Source organism: Aspergillus tubingensis (assembly GCF_013340325.1).
Source record: "Aspergillus tubingensis WU-2223L DNA, scaffold_2, whole genome shotgun sequence".
Classification (NCBI taxonomy): domain Eukaryota; kingdom Fungi; phylum Ascomycota; class Eurotiomycetes; order Eurotiales; family Aspergillaceae; genus Aspergillus; species Aspergillus tubingensis.
In genome coordinates, this window is record NW_023336276.1 from 1,803,217 (window position 1) to 1,827,356 (window position 24,140).

General features: G+C 35.7%; 7 protein-coding genes across 7 annotated transcripts; 3 read left to right on the forward strand and 4 right to left on the reverse strand.

Annotated features, from left to right (window-relative positions):
* Positions 1–185: 185 nt before the first annotated feature.
* Positions 186–1,650, reverse strand: AtWU_01201 (toxin biosynthesis protein; the record flags this gene model as incomplete). Its single annotated transcript, XM_035496316.1, has 4 exons — positions 186–1,056; positions 1,109–1,217; positions 1,275–1,413; positions 1,462–1,650. The coding sequence occupies 4 exons, from the start codon at positions 1,648–1,650 to the stop codon at positions 186–188; spliced, it is 1,308 nt and encodes a 435-aa protein (XP_035352209.1).
* A 1,219-nt stretch (positions 1,651–2,869) lies between these two features.
* On the forward strand, positions 2,870–4,423 carry AtWU_01202 (cytochrome P450; the record flags this gene model as incomplete). The annotated part of the gene is made up of 4 exons (XM_035496317.1): positions 2,870–2,897; positions 2,957–3,408; positions 3,468–3,711; positions 3,804–4,423. The coding sequence occupies 4 exons, from the start codon at positions 2,870–2,872 to the stop codon at positions 4,421–4,423; spliced, it is 1,344 nt and encodes a 447-aa protein (XP_035352210.1).
* Positions 4,424–6,309: 1,886 nt separating this feature from the next.
* Positions 6,310–7,580, reverse strand: AtWU_01203 (putative integral membrane protein; the record flags this gene model as incomplete). The annotated part of the gene is made up of 4 exons (XM_035496318.1): positions 6,310–6,545; positions 6,603–6,736; positions 6,818–7,299; positions 7,401–7,580. The coding sequence occupies 4 exons, from the start codon at positions 7,578–7,580 to the stop codon at positions 6,310–6,312; spliced, it is 1,032 nt and encodes a 343-aa protein (XP_035352211.1).
* Positions 7,581–7,917: 337 nt separating this feature from the next.
* Positions 7,918–8,778, forward strand: AtWU_01204 (alpha/beta hydrolase; the record flags this gene model as incomplete). The annotated part of the gene is made up of 2 exons (XM_035496319.1): positions 7,918–8,328; positions 8,422–8,778. The coding sequence occupies 2 exons, from the start codon at positions 7,918–7,920 to the stop codon at positions 8,776–8,778; spliced, it is 768 nt and encodes a 255-aa protein (XP_035352212.1).
* Positions 8,779–8,844: 66 nt separating this feature from the next.
* On the reverse strand, positions 8,845–9,799 carry AtWU_01205 (class I SAM-dependent methyltransferase; the record flags this gene model as incomplete). Its single annotated transcript, XM_035496320.1, has 2 exons — positions 8,845–9,564; positions 9,677–9,799. 2 exons carry the CDS (start codon positions 9,797–9,799, stop codon positions 8,845–8,847), a joined length of 843 nt encoding a protein of 280 aa, XP_035352213.1.
* Positions 9,800–9,996: 197 nt separating this feature from the next.
* AtWU_01206 (isochorismatase hydrolase) lies at positions 9,997–11,706 on the reverse strand (the record flags this gene model as incomplete). Its single annotated transcript, XM_035496321.1, has 1 exon — positions 9,997–11,706. One exon carries the CDS (start codon positions 11,704–11,706, stop codon positions 9,997–9,999), a length of 1,710 nt encoding a protein of 569 aa, XP_035352214.1.
* Positions 11,707–11,968: 262 nt separating this feature from the next.
* Positions 11,969–12,817, forward strand: AtWU_01207 (uncharacterized protein; the record flags this gene model as incomplete). The annotated part of the gene is made up of 1 exon (XM_035496322.1): positions 11,969–12,817. One exon carries the CDS (start codon positions 11,969–11,971, stop codon positions 12,815–12,817), a length of 849 nt encoding a protein of 282 aa, XP_035352215.1.
* Positions 12,818–24,140: the final 11,323 nt, after the last annotated feature.

The window sequence follows — 24,140 nt, forward strand, 5'->3', positions numbered from 1 at the left end:
GCATCCAATAGGTGAGGAGTTTTAATTGTTCTGCTGAATCAAAACCTAATTGAATTGGGTAATTGACTCGTTATGTCAATTAGTTGCGTAGAAATGCTGATTGAACGCTCAAAGACTTGGATTAAATGAGCCGGGATGTAGAGTAGCATAATTCATTGGTCATCATGGTCTAGAAAATAAAAGGTCTACAATTTAGCACCTTTTGTATTGCGTAGGAAGGCCAATGACTCCGCCATCACTTTCTCCCATTCCTTGGTGGGCCGGGATTTCTCTGCCGGCGACAAATCTTCCCATCCGGCCGCAATGCGATCCTCATCAGTCCTCCATCGTTCCATCTCTTTCTGGATCCATTCTCCCAAAGTGCTTGCAGTCACATCCACCTTCTCCAGAGGCAAAGCATGACCAGCACCCTTAACCCATATATGTCGGACGCGATCGTACAACACACCTCCACTTCCTCCAATACTACTTCCTGTTCTTTCTGCCATGGTAGTATGAAGTCCAGATTTGAATAATGGGCTCGATGCCCCACTCAGAAATAGAGCAGAAGGACGAAGGTGTGGTAGCAATTTCCCAGCCACAATAGGTTCAGGCCGATATGCTTGTTGACCAGGTGGCAAGCCGGCCATCACATCAGGGAAGAACAGGGGATCATGAGGGGGCTCTGTAAGGCGGTCGTTTGTATTTTCAGTTCGTATACCCAGCTCCTTATGCCGGTGTGGGTTCGCACGCGCATAGATAAGTGCCTCCTGGAACTTGGTTGTTGTCAAAGTAACCGGCGCCTCAGAGCCAAGCGCACCGTCCTTGGGATAAATGGCGGTGGGAAGTTCCCGATAGCCCCACTGGAACCAGCGTTCGAGGACCCGGGAATCCCAGGACCGCAGGTATTGCCGAGCCTTCTCTTCCGCTGCGGTCCGTGAAGGCCAAACATCGCGCTTGTGCTTGGTGAGGTGAACGAGAAGCGGAGCATCTGCGTCAGTATTCTTCTCGATAATGTATGGTTCGATAAGAATGAGAGATTGAAGTATGCGGGGATGCATCAGGGAAAGAAAAACCCTGGTAGGACACTGATTAGAAGGAATCGCACCTTTGGGATAGGTAAACTAACAGCTGCGTTGCACCAAGACTGTGCCCAACCCCCATTATGGGTCGGGTCATCTTGTGACGGAAATGATTCATCATGAGAAGTAGGTCCCGACTGTGATCGAACGCCGATGCTGCTTCAATTTAGCCATAAACGCGTACAAGAAATTAGAATTGATGCTACCACTGACGGTCGTTGCCCAAAACAGCTTCATTAGCAATACCACTGACACCTTGATTTGTAGCATCAGCAATCCAGATAGAGCCGATGTTAAATCCTTCCTTTCTGCTCCTGGCATAAAGGTCTTCCCAGAGGGGCTCGTAGAGTTCCTGTACACGTCTCAGTACTTATTCTCATTGCCATGTCCGGTCCCTTACCTTGGGAAAACCCGTCCCGTGGGCAGCGACAATTGTCAGGTCGCCATTCTTGGGGTCTGGGTTATTTATGGGGGTATATTGCTTGATGCAGAGTTTTAACGGAGTATCTTGGCTGGCTGTGGCTCGAGGATATTCTCTCATGTATTGTGCGTCTATAACATGGTCCGTGATAAGATAAGGGTATGACATCTTGCTAAACAACCCAGCATATGTTCCTGCTGCTATGCAAGTGTCTGATTGTCAAGTGTGTGAACAGCTAGGATCTGTACGGTATTTGGGTGCCCGTATAAGACGCCTTTATGCGAGAATAAACCCCCTCCCCCCTTTGACCCCCCGATCGGACAATGAGTCGGAGGGCCGATCCTGTAAAGTTTGGTTTTCATCACCTCCCCACTATAATTTATCAGCACGGTTTTGTGGAGTTCTGACTCGTTGTCGGGAATATTCCATCTTCGCCAGACAAGATCTACTTTAGATCGGATCCACATGGGCTGTGACGAACCATTGGGACCAATGGTTACCGAAGTTATGGTCCGCGCACACATCCGAAACGAACAAGCGACTTCGACGTCCTGTGCAGGATTGGATCCCTAGGGACCAAAATACCCATGGCATATGCAGGAGGTTATTGAAAGGTTGGATAAGCTCTGACGAGCTTACTCCTGCCAATGCTGTCATTATGAATCTCCCACAGTGAGATGTCCTGTGCCGGCCATTCCGATGACTCTTCCCGCTGTTCTTTAGCGCGACCCACTCCTCTCCACTCCACATCTCAGCTAAGACTCCACTGTTCAGCTATGGGGTGTATCAAACTGAATGATCTGTCCGATTGCTTTCTCAATATGGCAGAGTAGAATGATATGATGCATCCATCAATGCTCCACCGCGGACTCAGCTCCTCAACTTAGAGTGGGCAGTGAGCGGATCTTTCAGGGTTTACTCTCGAGGCTCATGACTTGTGTAGGTTTGAACCACTGAACTACTACTTTGTTTATACCATGCAAAATTTTCAGCTCCGTGCACGTATGCGTAGGGTGCCAAATCGCTACCCGAGTCATGGTTTATCACATCGAAGACCCTCCGCTCTTCACAAGGTCACTTCCACTTGTCCAGTCTTACTCCTGTCATGAGGTCTTCTTTTGAGAATTCATCTAGCTTGCAGCCTAAGGAATCACCCTATAACCAATGATCATGGATTTCTATCTCATATTAATCGGCGTGATAGCACTCGTTTGCTATGTAGGTCATGACCATCTGGATATGCTGCATTTTCTGACAATAGAAGGCGTTGTCACTTGCCACATACCGACTCTGTTTCCATCCGCTAGCGAGGTTCCCGGGACCTTGGATGGGAGCTTTGACCGATTGGTACGCAGCATTCTATGCATGGCGAGGTGACCTACACATGATGGACCTTGAATGGCATGAGAAATATGGTAAGTGATGTGGCATATTGAAATGAACCCCAGAGTAACCGGCCCGCAAACACAATTAGGTGAAATCGTGCGCTTTGGGCCAAATTCCCTCTCCTTCAACTCCTCCAAGGCTGTGAGCGACATTTATGCAGTCAGGGCCAATGTCCAGAAGTCAGAAGGTTACGCATCAATGAGCCCAAGTCGATATACCCCCAATACCCTCACCGCGATTTCTAGGAACATCCACACCTTCAAGCGTCGCATATTGGCGCAGGCATTTTCAGACCAGAGTATCAAAGATATGGAGGACAGAATCCAAGAAAAGATATCCAGCTTTGTCGACAACCTTCTTACGGATACCAATTCTGAATCTGGGTGGAGCTCTCCTAAGAATATCTCGCAAATGTGCGACTGGCTAGCTTTTGACATAATCACTGATCTGAGTTACGGCAATGATCTTGACATGTTGAACTCAACTGAAATGCGCTGGTTCCCTTCCGTGATTCGGAAAATATCCCAACGGAGCCTAATAGTGTGTTCCTTCACCGATTGATATCCCGAATACCAGGATAGACCTAACATATGCCGTAGGGACTCTTTCAACCTTATTTCATAAAGTTTAAGCTGGATTGTCTGCTTTTAAGGCAAAAGTACAAGGAGATTTTGGCTGCGGCGAGGTGGACACGCTCCCAGTCAGCTGCACGAATGGAGGTTGGCAACAATAGTGAACAGAAAGACATCTTCAACGCAATGCTGAATGCAAGAGATAAGAAGACTGGATTGCAGTTTACTCGAAAAGACTTAGGTCTTGAGTCGATGCTCTTGCTCGTCGCAGGTATGTTAAAGAATATTTTGCAGAGAAGCTGCGCCTACTAGAAACAGCTAGCCTTCACCTTCCACTTACTTTATGATGCTGAGATGTTCTAGGTTCCGATACAACCGCTACTGCTCTTTCTGCTACAATAAATTACATCATTCATGATTCAAATATCTTGGCGCATCTGACAAGAGTTATCCGAATGACGTTCCCTGCGGAGTCCTCAATAACAGCATCTTCTGTCCTTGCATCTCCGGACTGCTCTGTCTTGCGAGCTTGCATCAATGAAGCAATGAGACTTACGCCCCCTGCACCTAATTTGCTCCCGCGAACAGTCCTCTCCGGTGGCATGGAAGTCGACGGCATTTATGTACCTGCAGGAACAACTGTCGGTGTAGCTGCCTATACCGTGCACCGTAACGAAACATACTTCCACGATGCAGATAGATTCGAGCCTGGAAGGTGGCTTGATGGCAATGAGATGAGCCAACAGAAGATGCAAATGGCATTTGTTCCATTCAGTGTTGGACCAAGGAAGTGTGTTGCTTGGAGACTAGCCTGGACAGAAGTAAATCTAGCAATAGCAAGGGTGTTGTGGAGATATGACCTGCGTCTTGCAAGAAACAAGCGTTGTTGCAAGGAAGATACCAGTTGTGAGTATGACTTCAAGGCTGGAGTAACTACTGCTGTTGATGGGCCAGTGATTGAATTGAGACCTAGAATAGCATGAGTGTTATCTGTCTATCTATTCGAACAGATATAATCTAGTATGAATTACGATACCATGGAGATAAATTATTGATGTCATGTGAGTTTACAGATGTGATAGATCAAGGCAGTCTATATCAGAGAAGTAAAGAGATTCTAGTAAAATGCTATTAGGGTGCCGGACCCCAAGTGGAAAAACAGCATAGATGATAATATTATCTTGATTAATACATATAGACTGGCTGAGGGCCAGGTCAGTTTAGGTAAATTGAAAAATTCTGGGATATGATGGGGTACTATGAAAGGCTTGTCTCTATTACAAGTATTAAATATGAATTTTTATTTTGTTTTCTTTCGATATTATGATTAATTGTCTTAACATAACTCGCGGCCGCGCCGGCCACCGGCCTGCACCAGTCACCCATCTACTATACACCCAACATATTTGAATCTATATATAAACACCCCCCCTCCTTTCCTTTACTTGAAGCTATTCAACCACTAATTATACTACTAAAATAATCTAAAGTATTAAAAGATGCAGCGGAGCAGGAAGGCAGGATTCTACTTATTATTAAAGTCTTATAAAAGTACTTATAAATTAAGTTATTAAAGGCTGTGAGTTAGCACTGGATAATATAGTAATTCTAGTAAAGAAGAACCAGAATCTACATGCTGTACATGAAAAGTAACTTTTAAAGAAAAAATAATTAAAGTAATAAATAATTTTTAAAAAAGGTATCTTGATCCAGGAAACAAGAATTAAAATATAATAACTAAAAAAGATCTAGATAAAGAAAATAATATTTTATTTATCTGCTCGGGTATCTCCCCATTATAGTAAATACTATATAATTAATTATAAAAGAAATCAGTATTTAAACCTCTATAATAAATAATAATATATAGGCTTTGCTGATAATAATATTGTTTAAATAGCTCCGTTCTTGCTTGTATTAGATATATAGTAGATGGGTGGCCGGTGCAGGCGGGTGGCCGGCACAGCCGGGAGTTATGTTATGTGATTTAAGATAATAAACACTCATATTATCTTCAACATCTCTAGTAAGTATCGGTACATGGGTATTGAGGTTAAATACATTATCTGAATTAAATTTTCTTCTACAAGATCATGAGAAGGCCCGCTAGAGTCTTTAGTGATTATATTCTTGATAGCTTATACACTATTAAATATTACAACTTCAGATTATAATATAGCACTGAGGTCACGATACACGCATTCATTCTAAAATGTAAGTCTTGAAGGAGTTTGCGGGTAAATGGCAGTAGACTACTACTACATGATTCACTGGCTGGTGGTGTCATATGCGTCATCCTTGCTCTGCAGCCTTCCATCATTTCCTTACAAAGCCATAAAAAGCCTAAAACTTGGAGAATAGGAAGCTACCCTGCCTTTATGCTAGGCAACTAAACATTGGATCATACCAGTAATTCTGCCCTGATTGGCCGATCAATTTTTAAACCCCGCAATGCAGGTCTTCCCTGCCGGGTTCCACCGGCCGAGTTTCCCCAACCGGCTGCCTCTAATAGGAATCATACTACGATTGTGATTTTAACGTTTCCGAAGAAAATTAATTATCAAAAACAGTCTGTTTGCAAGCAGGTCGAGAGACATATCTCAATGGCACGCAAGCAGATGGAATGTGTATTAAGAAGATTAAACGGGCAGGCTACTGGCCAAGCTGTTGGGTGTGAGTGGAACGCTTCATACGGCCAGGGAACGTTGCAGGACCGGATTAGGATTCGAAGGGTTAGTTTGACATTGGATTTCATTCTCTTTCATCCGTATTACTTGGCATTGGTACCTTCCTCTTCTATCATAGTATTCATCTCTCACTCCTAATCTAGCTAGGAACTCCGGAAGCATTTACCATGATCCCTGAGCCCCTACCGAGCTACCACAGAATACGATGATTCCACGTCAAGCGTGGTCTGCACTGAGATAGCCGTGAGCGTCAGGGCCGTCTCATCCTCTCCAAGTCGCTTGCCGCGCTTGCCGCTCGAATGGAGACTACCGTAACGTTTGTAACTCTCCTGCAAACTCTCGTCTCGGGAAGCGCCATTCGTGCTGGAGGCAGTCTTCTTTATGAGTGTGATAACCGGTCGGAGCGAGGGTAAGCATGCTATTTCGTAATTAGCCTGTAGAAAGTATATGGCGAACGGTTGAAGCGGCAACACACCAGACACGATCCCGATGTTTGTCTCCACCGCCGTCCATTTCGAGGGTCCGACAAAGACCCATGTTTCGTCCAGCGAGGGTACCTTGTATGCATTGAGCATGATGACGAGACGCACGATCGAGATGATGCAAATGCTGGTTTTCCCGACCCGGTTAGTTCGATGTTACTACAGCTATTGGGGGTAGAAAGGGGAATAGGAATGACAATGAACGTACAATCCACCCATAATAAACACTCCAGTCAAAGCTAGCTTCTGCGAAGCACTACGCTGCAGCTTCCAAACATAAGGCAGCGGGAGGGTCAGGAGCGCCCAGTCGGTGAGGATATTGGGGACGGCGTTGCCGATGAAAAAGTTGTTGACATTGACGCCGCAGTGCGACGGGATGGTCTTGTCCCAGAATCCATGCACCGGGAGACACTGGAAGATGGTTGTTAAAATAACCCCCAAGCCCCACCCCGTCACGACAAAAGCGATGAGATAAATCGGGTACCGGATGTTGCTCATGCCGAAGATGCGCCAGTAGAACATCAGGATTGAATATTTGGTGAAACAGATCGACAGCGTGTACAAAATCTCGACGATGAAAAGGTTCAAGAGGAAGTGATGAAGACCCGGGAGTCCATATAAGTAGATGTGCTGCCCTACGCCGTGATTGACCCAGTCGATCATGGTGGCGTAATTCGCTGTTGCTGTGAGCTGCACAAGTCCGGTTAGTGGCTTGCATCCCGCTCAGTGGGGATGGGGGAGGCTGAAGCATGAAATGCAAAGGGAAGGCCAAGAGCGAGGGGGAAACATACCATCGCGATGCAGACCAGGTAATCATCCCACCACAGACCTGCTTTGGAGATCAGCGTGCGCGACACGATGCGGAGACCAAAGGCCAGGAGAGCCAAGGCATAGGTGACGGAGTAGGCTCCATACAGTTCCGGACGCTTGGATTCCGTCAGGTCCAAGCCGGCTGGAGGGGTGAGATCCATGGTATAGCACTTCCAGGTCTATCAATCAATCCAAATCGACAAGACAACAGTCAGCGGAATCTGCGCGGATTTATAAACATGGGGGCTTCGATCTTTGGGCCCCACGTAAGACCGACGCCAAAGGGGTAGAAAGAACCAGGGTGTGCCGGAGCTTGACAGGGATTCCTTTAGGGGCCGGATCTCAGGATCCCACCAGGGACCACAACCGACTGCGCTGCCAGATCCCATTACAAATACAGACAGGACCCAATCCTAATCACCGTCAATTCTCTCATCTTCAAGCATCTCTCTTTGTCTGCACCGTAATCATCTCTTCCGAAAGCCCCAGAGCCTCAGAATGACTACTGTCGTCGTGATACCCGGTGCCTGGCTCACGCCGGACTTCTACCAGCCCTTCCTGGTCGCCCTCAATCTAGCTGGTTACCGCACGCACTTGGCAGGTTATCCCTCGCTCAATCCTTCCAACCCTGCCACAGCCGACTGCCAAGCCGACAGCGACGCAATTCAGCGCGAGCTACGCAACTTGGTTGAGGATCAAAGCCAAAACGTGGTGCTGTTAATGCACTCATACGCCGGCATGCCTGGCGCATCGGCTGCTTCCGGATTGTCCAAGGTGGAAAGACAACAGCAGGGCAAGTCTGGAGGAATTCTAGGGCTGATTTTCCTGGCGGCCTTTGTGGTTCCTGAAGGCCACAGTTGCGCCGGTCTTCAGGGCGGACAACTCCCTTCTTGGATCCTTCTCGACAAGGTGAGAGATAACAATGCTGCATCCTGCGTCCTTCTGCCTTCTTTCACGTGGCCTCACATACTCACTGACAGCCCATCCCTTCTCCCACTGCAGCCCTCCGCGCAACTCAACATCGTCGACGACCCAGTCGGCAACTTCGCTCCGGAGGTTGACCAGGCACTCCTAGGCGATCTTAATAGCTACCTGAAACCCCATTCTTCCTTGGCCTTCTTCTCTCCACAGCCTGTTCCGGCCTGGACAGACGCTTCCTACGCCGGACGGCTTGCCTTTATCATCACTACGGCGGACAAGGCGGTGCCCAAGGAGGCGCAACGCTGGATGATTACCAACACCGAAAAGGAGTTCATCGTTAAGGAGATGGAATGCAGCCACCTGGCACCGTTCGTGGATCGCATCCCCGAGACAGTGGGCTTAGTCGACGACCTGCTCCCGGTATTCCAGGCTAAGTGAGAGTGAAGAAATCAATGCTTGGTCTTCCACTCGTCTGTTTTTCCTTTGGTTCCTAGCTGCTTGTAGCTAATTCATACGTACAAACACAAACTCCAAGCCGCCTTGATCCGCGGGCATCCAGGCCACATCTTCCACTTGCAAGCCCCAATCCCGCCGTAGATCCACCTCGCGCACCTGCATGGTCCATTCCGTGGCGGTTGCGCGCTGCACTGATTCCCACAGCGCGACGAATGAGTCGCGATTATGGAAGAACATCGTGCCCCAAGGTCGCACATCCTCGCGGGGCTGTCGCCGGCCCTGTTGGTATCCTACCACCTTCGTGCCCGGGCGTGACAGCTCAATGATCCGCCGGATTACTTCCCGCTGATCGGTCAGGTCGAACAGGTGGATGAACTGATTAGCGATGATCAGGTCCACGCTGCCGCGCAGCGGAGCCAGGGGCGATGATTCGGCGGTGATATCGAGGGTGCGAAAGTCGCCGGCCACAAAGTGCGCTGCCATGCGATCGCGATCACGGAACAACTCGTAGCCTAGTTCCCACAGGCGGGGTTCCAGGTCAACCGCCCACCAGCGCGCCGTCGGGGCGCCGTCGGGGTAGGCGGCGTGGGCCGCCAGCAGCCGCAGGTCCTGGCCAAGTCCGCACGCGAGATCGAGCACTATTGCCTCTCGTGGTTGTCGTACGAGGTCCAGAATCGAGGGAAATTCAGGGAAGCCGGCCAGGCCTGGCAGCAGGAACATCCATTGCCCGATGCAGGGGTATTGTCCGACAGGCCAGGCTCGATCTCGCTGCAGATTGGTCAAGGCACAGCCATTAGTAGATTAGCACTCTTCCCGAAGTGTCGCCCGGTGTATGTGTACATTAGATACGTGGGTAGGTGCAGGGCAGGGTCCAACTTACGACGCGGTGTAGGTGCGCAGGAAGGTCAGTGTCGGCGATGCTACTCCACCGGTTATAGACGAACTGGCAAGCAGGTGATAATCGGGACCCCAAGTCGCGGTGGTACCAGACAGAAGGATCCATAGTCTTGAACCAGAAGGGAAGTGGATGAGTGGCAATGGCGTGAACGGATGGATGGGATTGATGGATATATTAAGTCGGAGATTGCCTTGCCATTCAGTTACATTTCCTATGGCCCCAATTCCTTCGCCTCTACTTAGGGCCGGCGCTACCGGAGCGCTAATTCTTCGGACTCTGCATGGCCCTCGTATTCATTTAAACTACATCCTTAGTCGGTCGTGCTCCGGCCCCCAAACCCCCTCTAACTCGCCAATTTCAGAGACTCTGGTGCCGTACACCCGTTGCATGTACGCCAACCATTGGTCTTCAGTGAAATGATGGCCAGCAGTGCAGCCTTTTACCACCGTCGTCAACCATCCCCGCTGGAAGGCGCCGCGCACTGTGGCATCGACACAGACATCTGTGAACAGCCCCACCACCACCAGGTGCTCTAGATTCTGTTCCAGCAGATAATGTTCGAATCCGGGAGCTAGGAATGGGTCATAACAAGCTCGCTTCTCAAACTGACGTTCCTGCGCACGAGGTTGTACCGCCCCGAACAGCTCGGCTCCCCATGTTCCGCGCAGACACCATGACGTGCGATGTTGTTCATGGTCGCGTTGGCGCCAGCCTCGCGGCTGATATTCCGGATCTCCATGGAATCGAACCCAGATGACTTCGGTATGGGCTTGGCGGGCTTGATCCACGAGCTGTGCAATGTTGGCACTGACCCGCTCCATGTCGTGCGGATGCGGATACTGCGTGACAAAGTCGTTTTGGAAGTCCACCACAACCAGCGCGGTATCGGATGCAGCTGGTGCAAGACTCGCTGGAGGTGTAGCAGCCGATAAAGCCGCAGCAGCATCCAAGAATCCTTCCACAAATGCCAAAGTAGTGGCCGAGCCGCCCTGATCAGGGGTCTGTAAGCCCTGGACGGCTAACTGATGGAGGGCCAGATCCGTGATACGCTTGACTCCCACACAAAGCGCTTTGTCCTCCAGAATTGTAGCGACGGCCCGGATCGTTGCAGTGGGATTGACAATGCCCTGTCGGGTCAGATCGTCCGCTGATCCATGCGCCGTCTGCCATTCGCTCAGCCCCTGCACCGTCGGATGCAGATAGATGTTTTCTGCACATGCTCCCTCCTGGGCCCCGAGCCCAAACCGGTCCAGAAGCACTGTCTGCATCAGATCTGCATACTCATTGGCAGCGATAAGCACCTGGTGGCCCTCGATCCCTCCAGCTGCCAACAGGTTCCGGTTCATGGTGTCTCCCTGCACGCAGCGGACGGTGACCCCGTGGGTCTGCTCCCAATCGCGCGCCCACTGTAAAAATAGCCCGTCAAACAGGTGAAATTTGTAGACGAGTGTGATAGTGTCGATAGCAGCTGCCGCCCCCGTTATTCGTGCCTCCAGGAGCTGCCGCGCACGAGTCAGGCCGAAGGCGATGATACGGTCGAAGATGACCTTGCGAAAATGGACAGTGCGCGACACGGCCTTGCCATCCTTCTCCACCTCGTTGATTCCCCCGTAGAATCCTTGCGCCTGGTCACGGACCAGCACCAGCGACTTGGTCGGACTCTGCCAGTAATGCTCGCACTTAACGGCTTCGAGCTGTTCGCGCACCATATACAGCGCCTGCGCCGAGATCGAGGTGCGGAAGATGGCTCGCACGCCTCGCGCGGCGGCCTCCTCGCAAAACTGCCGGTAGTGGATGGTGTCCTGCCGCGTTTCCTCGGTCACGGCGTCGGTCTCATTAGCGGCGAGCAGCGACGAATACGAATTGTAGATCCGATTGGAGCGGAAGAAGTCGATCTTTGTCCCATATGGCGTGGCCAGGGCGTGGATGACTTGCTCGAACACCGCGGCCAGTTCCGGGCCTGTGCCGGCGCCGACGGCAAGTCCCACCACAAGTGATGACATGGCTGACATGATTTTATGCTGTAATTTGCTCGGTCAAGGCTGTGTCCATCCATGTCTGTCTTAAGGGGGGGGGCTGAATTTATGGTTTTCAGGGCCGTCTATATGGCTTACTCACGGATCATTATTTCTGATTATATACCCTAGTGGCTTTTGCTTCCGCTAAGCTTAGAGGGACCGATGCACCGGTCATATATTCCTGTCGTGCCACCCACACTCCCTTTCACTAAATTCCTAAGTCTCATACCCAGACCACAAAAGCCAAGCCCAAGCAATGACCGTCTTTACTCAAGCGGCTGGCTTTCATCTAGCCGACGGCAAAGGGTATACCCTGGGCCACGATTCCCTGGCCATGTGCCGCCTGAACCTGCAGATCTTCCTGTGGAGGGCCTCACTTGGATTCACCCTGCACCCCTCAATCCCCCTCCCCACCACTGGGCGGATTGCCGACCTGGCCACGGGCACGGCGCTGTGGTTGACGGAGTTGGCGCAGACCCTGCCCGCCGACGCCGACGTGCAGCTGGACGGGCTGGACCTGGACCTGCGCAAAGCACCGCCCCACCCTTGGCTGCCGGCCAACGTGCACCTGCACCACGCCGACATTCTGGCCCCATTGCCGGATCCTCTGGTCGGGCAGTACGAGGTGGTACACCTCCGGCTGCTCATCCTAGTGGTGGAGAACAGCGACCCCACCCCGATCATCCGCTACGCCCACCGCATGCTCAAACCAGGCGGTTACATCCAGTGGGACGATCTCAACTACCCGGACACCCACGTCACTCGTATCGATCCAACGTCTCCTACGCCCGCTTTCGACCGCCTGCGCGAGTTCGTCTATTCCAAGGGCCGCCATGACTGGGTTATGCGCCTGGACAAGATCCTCACCCGCGAGGGCTTCGTTGACGCCTGCATGCACCACTTCACTGACCGCAGGGACTTGATCATGGCCAACGGCCACCAACATCTGATGACCATGCTGGAGTTTGCTGAGACCCTCCGGGCTAAGGGTTTGGAGCTGGAGGCCCGTGATTTGGACGTGCTTTTGGCCGAGGTCAGCACCGAGGCTGCCCGGGGCGCTGCTCTCTCGATGCCTCGTGTGGTCTGTGTCGCACGCAAGCCATAAGGTCTACCTTCCCTTGTCTACTTTGGATTCAAATCTATAAGAGTTGCGGGGGAGATCCCCCGGTGCTCCCCTCGATTTCAACTTCCCAGCACACAATGTTATTATCGACCATAACCAGACATCCCGGAGAAAACGCCCTGCAACTCCGTTTCTTTACTGTTGCCTCCCAGAGCAGGAATATCTTTCTCCCATACGATTATTCCAGAATGAAACCATTGTTCGATTTGTCGGAATCACTATGCCTCTCTAGCCACTACCACGATGTACCTGTATAAATATATTAACTCTGACTAGCAGAGCAGCTGCTGGAGTGGCTATACCTAATATTACATAACTTTAACCTGTCCAGCAGCTGACGGTCAGATCAAGAAATAAAAGTCTTATACAGTTAAGACAGAGTGACAAAATAATTAACATTCAGGTTAGAAACCAAGCTCTTATAAAGTGTAATTCGGTATGATTGTATTGAGTATTTTGGGTCTTGAATTTGGACTTCAGTGAGAAAATAATATTTAAACATAAATTATGTTTAAGTTACAAGCTAGTATATCTGGTCTATACGGTTACAGATTAAAATAGAGTTTTTTAATTTTTCTGTATGGTGTTCCACATATTATATATAAATATACCAGTAGTTAGGCAGCACCTCCAGTGCTGCTTAATGCTTATACTTGACAACATAGGGGCCCGGAGGTGTGCGTAGAGAGGGTCACAGTTAGACATGGCAGGGCTCGCCCGCGGGTGTCGGGCTTGAGTTTATAATATTTTTATTTTATTTTTATCTTTTTTTTTCCAAGATAGTGGAGCAGCTTAAGAAGAATTTACTATAAATTAATCTAAATATTAAAGATTAGATTTTATTAATAAAATAAAATTATAATAATTTAAGATTATTTTAATATAGTTTTTTTTTTAGTTATTATTTTCTAGGATCTCCGGGATATAAATAGTATTCTGGAAGATTAGATATTTTTAAAAAATCTTATTCTGAGAACAGAGCTGTATAATTTATATTATAAGATTTTTTAATATAGCTATTACTATTATTTCAGGTATATTAATCTTATTTATATAGTTTAGAAGATAATATACTTATATTATATTAAAAATTATAATAAGAAATATTATAAGATTAAGTTACAACCAGGTCTGTATAAGTATATTAATTATAAATAATTTTATTAGATTAATTTAGAAAAGTATTATATCTGATAAGAATATCTTGATCAAATAAAATAAAGATAAAAATAAAAGAAACTTATCTTCATAGTTTTTAAAATAATTTAAAAGTATATTTTTTAATAGAAGCAGCCTGATACAGATAATCTAATTATATATATATTTAATTTAATTTAATTTAATTTAATCACTCCTGTAGTAATTATAATTAATATAATTTTTATAATATTAGTTTTCTTTATAATTTTTAATATTTATATTATAGTTCTACCAGTGCCAGCTTCTATAAGAAATCTGGTATATAATTTAACTAGAACTTTTATATAAAGTTCTATGAGAAGTCTTATATAGAGTTCTATATAAAAAAATCTTATATAAATAATATAGATCAGAAATCTTCTGGTAGTCAGATTTATTGTTATAGTTAATTCTATTACTATAATAAAAACAGATAAATAATTCTAGCTAGATTTTCTGGCTAGAATATCTAGGAAAAGTCTTCTGGTAAGAAATAAAACTAAGCTGTTATAGTAACTGCTTGAATAACTTTAGCTAGATATTTTAGTTAAAATATTTTAACCAGAATTTCTGATAGTAGTACTGTAGATCATAATACTATTAATTATTTATTATAGCAGATTTTTGAAGTATATTTTAATTACAGCTGTAATACTAAGCTTTATATTATTTATTAAAATAAATAAATTATATAAATAACCATACAGCTGTATTTTATTATTTATTAAATTATATCTTTTTCTAGGTATAATAATAATTAAAATCTTTTTCTCAGATTACTTGCAGGCAAGTATTCTGAGTATTATAAAAAAATAATACTATAAAAGTCCAGAAAAACTCAGACTTAAATAAAATATTATATATATAAATATTTTAAATATTTCTGAAAAGTAATTTTTTCCAGGCAGTTATTCACAGAATTATTTATAAAATTATTTAAGAAGTTAATTAAGCAGTTAATTAAGTAGTTAATTAAAAAGTCTAGACAGGCCTGTTCTAATATAAAACTCTAATATATTTAATTTTATAATTTTTAGCTAATTACTAATCTGGTAGAGTAAGTATCTATATTTAAAAAGTAATTTTAAAAATTTATAAAATTTTTTAAATAATAGTAATAACAGCCACTGCAAGATCTCTATTAAGATTTATAATATAGAAGACAGTATTTTACTGGTAATTAAAATTATAGTAAAAATAAAGTTACTGGTACTGCTTTTTATAGAGATATTTAAATTAATAAAAATAAAGATGATTAAATTAACCCAGGTATCTAAATTAATAAAATTAATGAAATTATATATAAAAGTATATCTTTATAAAGATTTATAAATCTAATCTTATGCTTTATCTTCCAGTATAAGATTATTAATTATTTAATTTAATATCTCTTTAAACATACTGCTAAGCTTTATTAATATCTTAGATATTTTAATTAATATATTAACTAGTATTTTCTCCAGAACTCTTTCTAGAATTGCTGATATAGTATTTATTATTTTATTTACTATTTTTTTCAGTATTATATCTAGTATATTAATAACTATATCTAGCTGGTATATATATTTCCTGTTATTAAGATTTTTAAGTATTTTTTACTCAGGACTATTTTTTAAGACTTAATTTTTTTTATTTATATTTTTATTATCTAATACTACTGCCCTACTGGCAGGATACTTTAAATATAATAAATATAATCTTTATTATTTTTGATATAATCTTCTCTGGAATAATTCCCGGAAATATCTATACTGGATTTATAAAGACTATAATAAATAATATAGCAAGTGGCTTAAGTAATAGTAATATATTAGAATTAATTATTTATTTTATAAATTACTTTCCTGGCTCAGAGAAAAACTTAATTTATAATAAATTAAAATATAGATAATGTAGTCTCAGAGGCCTTATTAAATAAGAATCTAAGAATTTTTTAATATAATATTTAATACTTACTTGATAAAGTCATGAACTTATTATTATAGAATAAATATATATAAAAGTATATAATAATTATAATTTAGAAACTATGAGTCAATACTTGTAGTAAAGATTTAAAAATATATTTTTTAGTAAAGATTAGGAATTATTTTATACAGGTATAGTTTAATAGAAAGATATCCTGTATTTATATATATATATATAAAGATTTTAATTAACAGCTTATATATATATTTATATATATTATTATAGTTAGGATCTGCATGGCTTTTAAAATCCCTGAATAAGTATTATAACTATTAATCTTTATATATTACATATATAATTTTTATAGATTAAGATAAATAAGGAGATCTGTACCCTACTTAAAACTCTAAATATATATAATTTATATTAATAGATTACAGACAAGAATATTAAATATATAGTAGTTAAAAATTTTAATATATATAATTCTCTCTGGAGAGGGCTAAATTATTTTATAGTAAAAAATAATATTTAATATATCTAGAAATTGAAGTAGCTTATGAAATAATAATTATTTATTTATATAACTCTTATTAATATAATCATATAATTAATTTTTATTATAGATTCTGATAATAAGAGTAATTCAGGAAATAGTACAGGATATAATATAAAATTATTAAAGATTTAATTTAGCTTTATTATTAATTTTTATATAATATTATAGAACCTAGTTAATTAAATTAGATATATATATATAATAAATATATACAGGGATTCAGACTATTTATTAATAAAAATTAAATTTGTTATTTTTTTTTTATTTTATTAGAGTAAGTTCTACTAGAATTAGAAAACTCTAGATCTTACTATATTAAATAAGATTTAATAAAAATAATTATTATAGCTGTTAATTATAAAGATAACTAGAAATACTTCGCAGCTTAATTAATATATAATAAATATTATAAAAGTTATTATCTTGATTATTAATCAGGTGGTTTCTTGAATCTATCTGAGTCAGTAGATAAGACCTGGTTTTAATAAAATTTACTAAAAGTTACTACGGCTAAGTAAATATTTTAAATAAGATATTATAGATTATTATATATGTTTTGGCAGTGAGACCCTGAAGTAAATATATATTATATATTTTAAAATATTCTAGACATGTAAATAAATTATATATAAAAATTATAAAATAATTTATCAGCAGTAAATTATAAATATTAATAATATAATTACTGTATAAAAGGCTGTGCAGAAGATTAAAACATAAAAGATTTATTAAATATATATATTTTTATTAAAGATATTAAACAATATGTGTTATCTCCCAGAAAAGAAGATAAAGATTTTAGTAAATATCTTTTTTTTATTTTCTCCAGTAGTTAATCTTAATAATATCCGGGATTTCTGTTATTCTAAGTTAATTAAGATATTTCTATTTAATAAATATAAGATTAGCCAAATTATTAAGATATTTAAATTAGATAAGATTCTTAGCTTAAATATAGTTTTTAATTAAATATTATAAACTGCCTCAGAGATCCTGACTTTTATATTAATTAATCTTTTTAATTATTATATTAAAATTAGTTATTATCTTATTTTTTTTTATAAGATTAAAATAATAGCCCTTTATAAGCCTGGTAAATCTAATTATTTTATATTAAAGATTTATCAGCTAATTATTTTGTTTAATATTTTTAATAAGATTATAAAGATTCTACTGGCCAGCTGCCTCAGCTACCTGATTAAAATCTATAAATTATTTTTAAATAATTATTTTAAAGATTATAAAGAGTAAGAAATAAAAATAATATTATATATAATATTAGAAGTAATCTATACCAGCTGAAAGACAGGAGATATAATATCTATTTTTTTTAAATATTTCTGGGATCTTTAATAATATATTTTATAAATAACTACTGTATAATTTTTTATATTATATTTTATTTATATATATTAGTTAGCTCCAGAGCTTTCTGTAAAAATATTATATAGTATTAATTCTACTGGAGTATATTATATTATATATTTAGATTAATATAGATATTCTATAAGAATTATTACTTTTTTTAATTTTATATATTTCTTATAATATAGATATCATGACATGAGGGGACTTTTTAAATAATATAAATAATATTAAATATATTAATAATATAAGCATAGTTATAGAAAGTTTTATAAAAAGATAGAATTATAAAGTCCTAGTATAAAGATTTAATAATAATATAATAAGATAGTTATATATATATATATCTGTATTTAAGCTATTAAAATTCTAACTAGTCTACTTTTATTTCTTATAGAATAAATAGATAGAGAGACTTACTGTTCTAGAAGAAGATTACAGGAATTATAATAAACTACTAATTCTTAAAGATTAGATAATTTCTGTATAAAAATCAGTTAAGCTACTTAGAGTTACTCTAAATTAATAATTAATTTTTATAAAGTATTTTATTAATATTAATATAATTATTATAAAATATTTACAGGTGATTACTGTATTTAGACAGTCTAAATATAATTTTTATTTATAGAACTTATGGTATGTATACATAGCTTATATAGTTTTAATTATATAATATACAGTTTTAATTTAATATATATCTCTGATTTAAGGTCTTAAATAATATTATAATAAATAGATCCAGATCTTGACTGTTATATAGAGATAAATAAATAAACTAATTTTTAAAAATTTCTGTATAATTAATAGGGATATATATAATACAGAATTATATTTATTATTAATATTAAAATAATTATAGATTTAAAAAGTTTAAATATTAAATTAAATTATAAGTATACCTGTGTATACAGGTATTCTTAATTATTATTATTTTTATTTTAATCATTTACTGCACAGCCCGCTTGAACTGGTAAAAAAGAAAATTCTTTTAATTATAGATATTAAGATATAAGATTTTAAAATATATATTTTATGGCTAGTTTTCCTGTAGTAGTAATTTCTGCAGGTAATTATTATAAAGATTAAAAAATAATCTATATTTAAATATATAATATAAGAGCAGCTGTTTTTTTTAAAATTTCTCTAATTTATATAAATAACTCTGGTATTAATGGCTGTATAGATATAATAGTTATATATTTAAATTTTCATAGATTTAGTAAGCTTATTTTAGTATTTAAATAAAATAAAATATATTAATAATAGAAATAACCAGTTTACTGCTGGTTCTTTGTTTAGTTAAATAAGATTTTATTTTTTCTAAAATAGATTAGTAATTAGTATATATTTTTATTAATTAATCTTAAATTAAAATTTATTTTAATAATTAGAAAGTATTAAAGACACTCTTGAAGCCTGCTTAGAAATCTAGTTAATATTTATTATTAAAAATATTTAAGTTTTATAATAAGTTAATATAGATTTTTAATATTTATTATTTTTAGATCGCTGCTCACCTGGAGATTATAGAAAATAAATTTACTGATATTAAGATTAAAGAAATCACAGGCTGGTAAGAAATAAAGTTAAAAAAAGATTTTTTAATAAATTCTCCAGCTGATTCTGTTATTTTAATAGAGCTTTTTATTTTTATATATACCCTGCTGGATATATAAATCAGAGAAACTATGAAAAATAAATAAAAAAATAAAAATATTTTTATATAAATATTATTTACAGAGATTATTATTAGAGTTTATTTTTTATAGTATAGCCCTGTATAATAATCTTTTTCTGGTTAAATAAAATATTATTATATAATTTTATACAGAGAAGATTAGTTTTAATATATATTTATATAATATTAAAAAGCTGATATAGACTACTGTCTATATAAAGATCTAGAAATAATATTTTATATATTAATTATATACAGAAAATATAATATACTCTGGAAGGAGATTTAAAAATATAATATTAAAAGTATTATATAAGATCTAGCTGCATTTTTTGATCTTACAAATATTTTATTATTAAAATATATATAATAAATAGCCTGTTTTATATTTTATATAAGTAGACTGATATATCTTAATAATTTTATTTTTTTATAGAGATGCTTGTTCCTGAATCAGGACTTATAGAAAAAATAATTATTTCTAGATTAGATTTCCAGTAGTATCTGGCTCTTAATAACTTTAATAAATATAGATATCTTTATTTTATATCTGTTTATATAAATTTGAATATTTAATAAAAGTACTAGGACTTATTCTTTAGAATATGTTTTCTATATCCAGGTAGCACAGGCCCCCATTATTCTAGTAAATTATTAAAAAGAAAAGATTAGAGATAAAGAATTTAAATAATTAAATTATACAGACAGTAGTAGAGTAATAAATAAAATAATAAGTAAAGCAGCAGGTAAGATAGATAGGTAATTATTTAAAAGAGTATTCAGGTGTGTATATAAATACTGAATATAATAAATATTATAGAAACAGTATGGCAGGCAGTAGGGGATTAGTAAATAAATAAAGAAATAAAAGATTTAGTAAAGATATTTAATATAGGAATTAAATGCGAGGGTATATAAAATATAATATAAGATAATAATTACTAATATATTAATTAGCAGCAGTAATATAGTACTGAGTTAGTAAGATGACTCTGAATAAAATATTAGATAGATGGCTATAAAAAATATACAGAAGAAATAATAAGATTAGTAAGATATTAAAAGTCTTATAAATATATATATTAGATAAAGAAGAGATACTGAGACAGTTATTTATTACTGTTATTTATATAGCTTATTTACAGGAGAGAGATCAAGATGGCTACTGCTATATCTGAAGAAGTTGGATAAGATTATATAATCTAGCTAGGACCTCCGGCGTGGCCCGCAAGGCGCTGAAACGGAGTAAGGAATTAAATGAAAAAAAAAACAAACAATACTGCAGTTTTTATTAAAATTAATAATTAAATTAAATAAAAGATTAAAAAGATAATTATTAATTATTTATATTATAGATATTTATAGTATAAGATTAAATAACTTACTTTAAATAAAGCTGATTATATATAATATTTAACTAGAAATTTTAAGAATATTTTATTTTATTTATAAGATTACTATACTAAGTATTTTATTTATTCTGGATTCTCTAAGTAGTTACTACAGTAATTAACTACTACTGAGGCTAATAAATTTATATTAAATTATAAAAATAATAATATATTTCTAATTAAAAGCAGCCAGCCTTAAGAAAAAAATAATATAATAATAAATAATATAATTAAAGCATGTAATATAATATATAATATAATTTTTATGTATCTTATTAATTATATATGATCTTGTTTATTTATTTTATTTACTTTAATTTATTTATTTATTTTTATTATTTATATATGTTTTCTTATACTTCTTTCCTTTCTTCTCTCATGTTTGATATTCTAGTTTAGATGCGCTGAATATGATTATTTGATTAGCTCTCACACCTGCTCTAATTAATTTAATATATATTAATTATATTTAAGATTTGCTTGACTGGATTAAGCTAGAATCAATAAATAATAATAAATTTTTTATTTATTAAAATTTATCTAAGCCTGGTAATTCTACTGGTAATTTTTAGATTATTCTTAATATTAGAGATACTGCCAAAAATCCTTATATTATTTTATAAATAATAAGTATTCTGGTTTTTATATATATTAAACTATATTAACTTCTAGTTAAATAAATATATTATAAATAATTATTATTCAATATTTATTAGTATATATAGTCTTTTTTATATTTTATTTATAAATTATATTCTACAGTCAAAGATAATTATTCTTGATATACTGTATTATTATATATAATTATTTAGAATTATTTATATTAAATTCATAGTTATTATCTTTTTTATAGCCGCTAGTATTATTTCTTTTGTAAGTTAATTAATAATAACTAGAATATTAATATAATTTTTATTTTCTGATAATTTAATAATTTAATAATAAAATCTATATTAATATTTTATTATAGGCACTCGGGGACTGGAAATAATCTTAATAATTTATATTTTTTTTATATTAAATTTTTATTTTTTTATATATATCACAGTTCTGTATAAATCTTTATATATCTTAAAATTTATTAAAATTAAAAATATTTCTAGTTTATTACCAGGTATGTCTGTTCTTATTTTAAATATTTAATTAATAAAAATCATAAACTTCTTATATTAATTTTATTTATAAAACTTTATTATCAAGAATTTATCTTCATTTTTTAAAGGTTAAAATTCTTTATAAATCTATATTATATTCTGAGATAGAGACTTTCAGTTTTAAATTAAATAAGAATCTCTATATTTTCTTCTTAATTATTTATATAATTTTCTAATATTAATTATCTTATTTCTTAATTTTTTATTATAATAATATAATATCAGTAGGTATAAAAATTAGTCTAAAAATCTAGTTTAAGTAGTTCTGTAGTATTTATTTAACTAAAAAAATTATAAAATTTATATTATAATTTATTTCTTATAATAGTCAGATATATCTTGATTTTTTTAAAAGAAAATATTACCATAATTATTCTCTATACTCTTTTAATAGATTAAAAACAGTTAAACTTATTAAAAAAACTTTTATTAAATATATTTTTAAATAATTTTCTCAGTATATAAAAGTATTTTAGATTCATATAACTTATATTTATTTTAAACTTAGAAATAAAATATAATTTAATATTCTAGATTTTCATGCATTTAATAACAGCTAGTAATTTTTATTATAAATCTTATAATTATATTCTGCGGATGCTAACTATTTTAAAAATAGATATAAAAATATAATTTTTTTATTATATTAGAATAAGTATCTTTCTAGATTATAATTTAAAGAATCTATTTTTACTACTATCTATTTATTAGAATTAAAAAAGATGAGTACTGGTTTTATATAGAATATTTTTTTTAAATATAAAAAGCTCTTCTAATACTCTAGAATCTATTAAAACTGAGTATTTTTCTTAATAAAATTATAAAAAGACTTAAGTAATTCTACAAAGTTTAATATAAATTAATAATAAAAGTTAATAAATCTAATAAATTTATATACTTTTTTAAATTAATACAAAGAGTTTTCATTTTTTAATTATATAAATCTTTTTAGAATTTATACTCACTCCTTACCCTGCTTCAATAATAAATCTAAAATATTTAATTTTTTTTATTTAAATTTATATTTATTAATATTAAGATATAATTTAGTTTTTTATAATTTAATCAGGATCTTTCAGACATATTTCCAGTATTATTAAAAAATTCTAGTAAAAAAAATCAGTATATTATCTAGATAAATAAAATAGAATTTATTTAAATACTTTTACAGAATCTAATTAATATATTTCTAAAATATATTAAAAATATTTATAAGCCTGAATAATATAACTAGTTATTTATAAAGTTTATATCAGGTCTGGAAGACTATTATTTATTTTTATTTTTTAATAATATTTATCTTATAGAATATTATAAATATATTAAGCTTAGTAAATTACTTAATTTTTCTAATCTGATTCAGTATCTTATAGATTAAAAATAATAAATACTAGTTTTTTTTATAATAATATTTAATTTATAATAATTAATATAGAAACAGAGACCTCCTTCTGGTTTCTAAATAAAGAATACTAGAATTATTATTAATAAATTATTTATATAAATAAGTTCTTTATCTAATAATTTAATAAGTTTCTTTTATAATATTATAAATTATTTTTAAATATATTATATAGAGGCCTCTACAAGAAATTTAAAAAGTCTTTTTATTTTTTTAATTTAATTAAATAATTAATATTTAATCTATAATATAAAGACAGAATTTCTATATTTCTTAATTTAAAAAGCTCCAGGAATTACTGATGTTATTTTAATAATATATTTTTAAATTTAATTTAAACTTAGAGTATAGAGCTTTCTTTATATTTTTAAGAATATAATAAATATTTTTATTCTTAATTATAAGATTCTGTTTTTTCTTTTAATTTATATTTAAAAAATTATAACTGATACCTGAGTTAGAATATATTTAGAAAATAATAATTAAATAATCTTAATCCAGGTCTATATAATTTATAAATAAATCTAGTTTTAATTTAATTTAATTTTTTTATTATAGTATTTCAGCCAGAGAAAGCCTAGAATAATATTATATTTTAAATTATAATTAAATATATATATATAAAACTTAATTAGAGTATAAATACTAATATCTAAATATATTTAA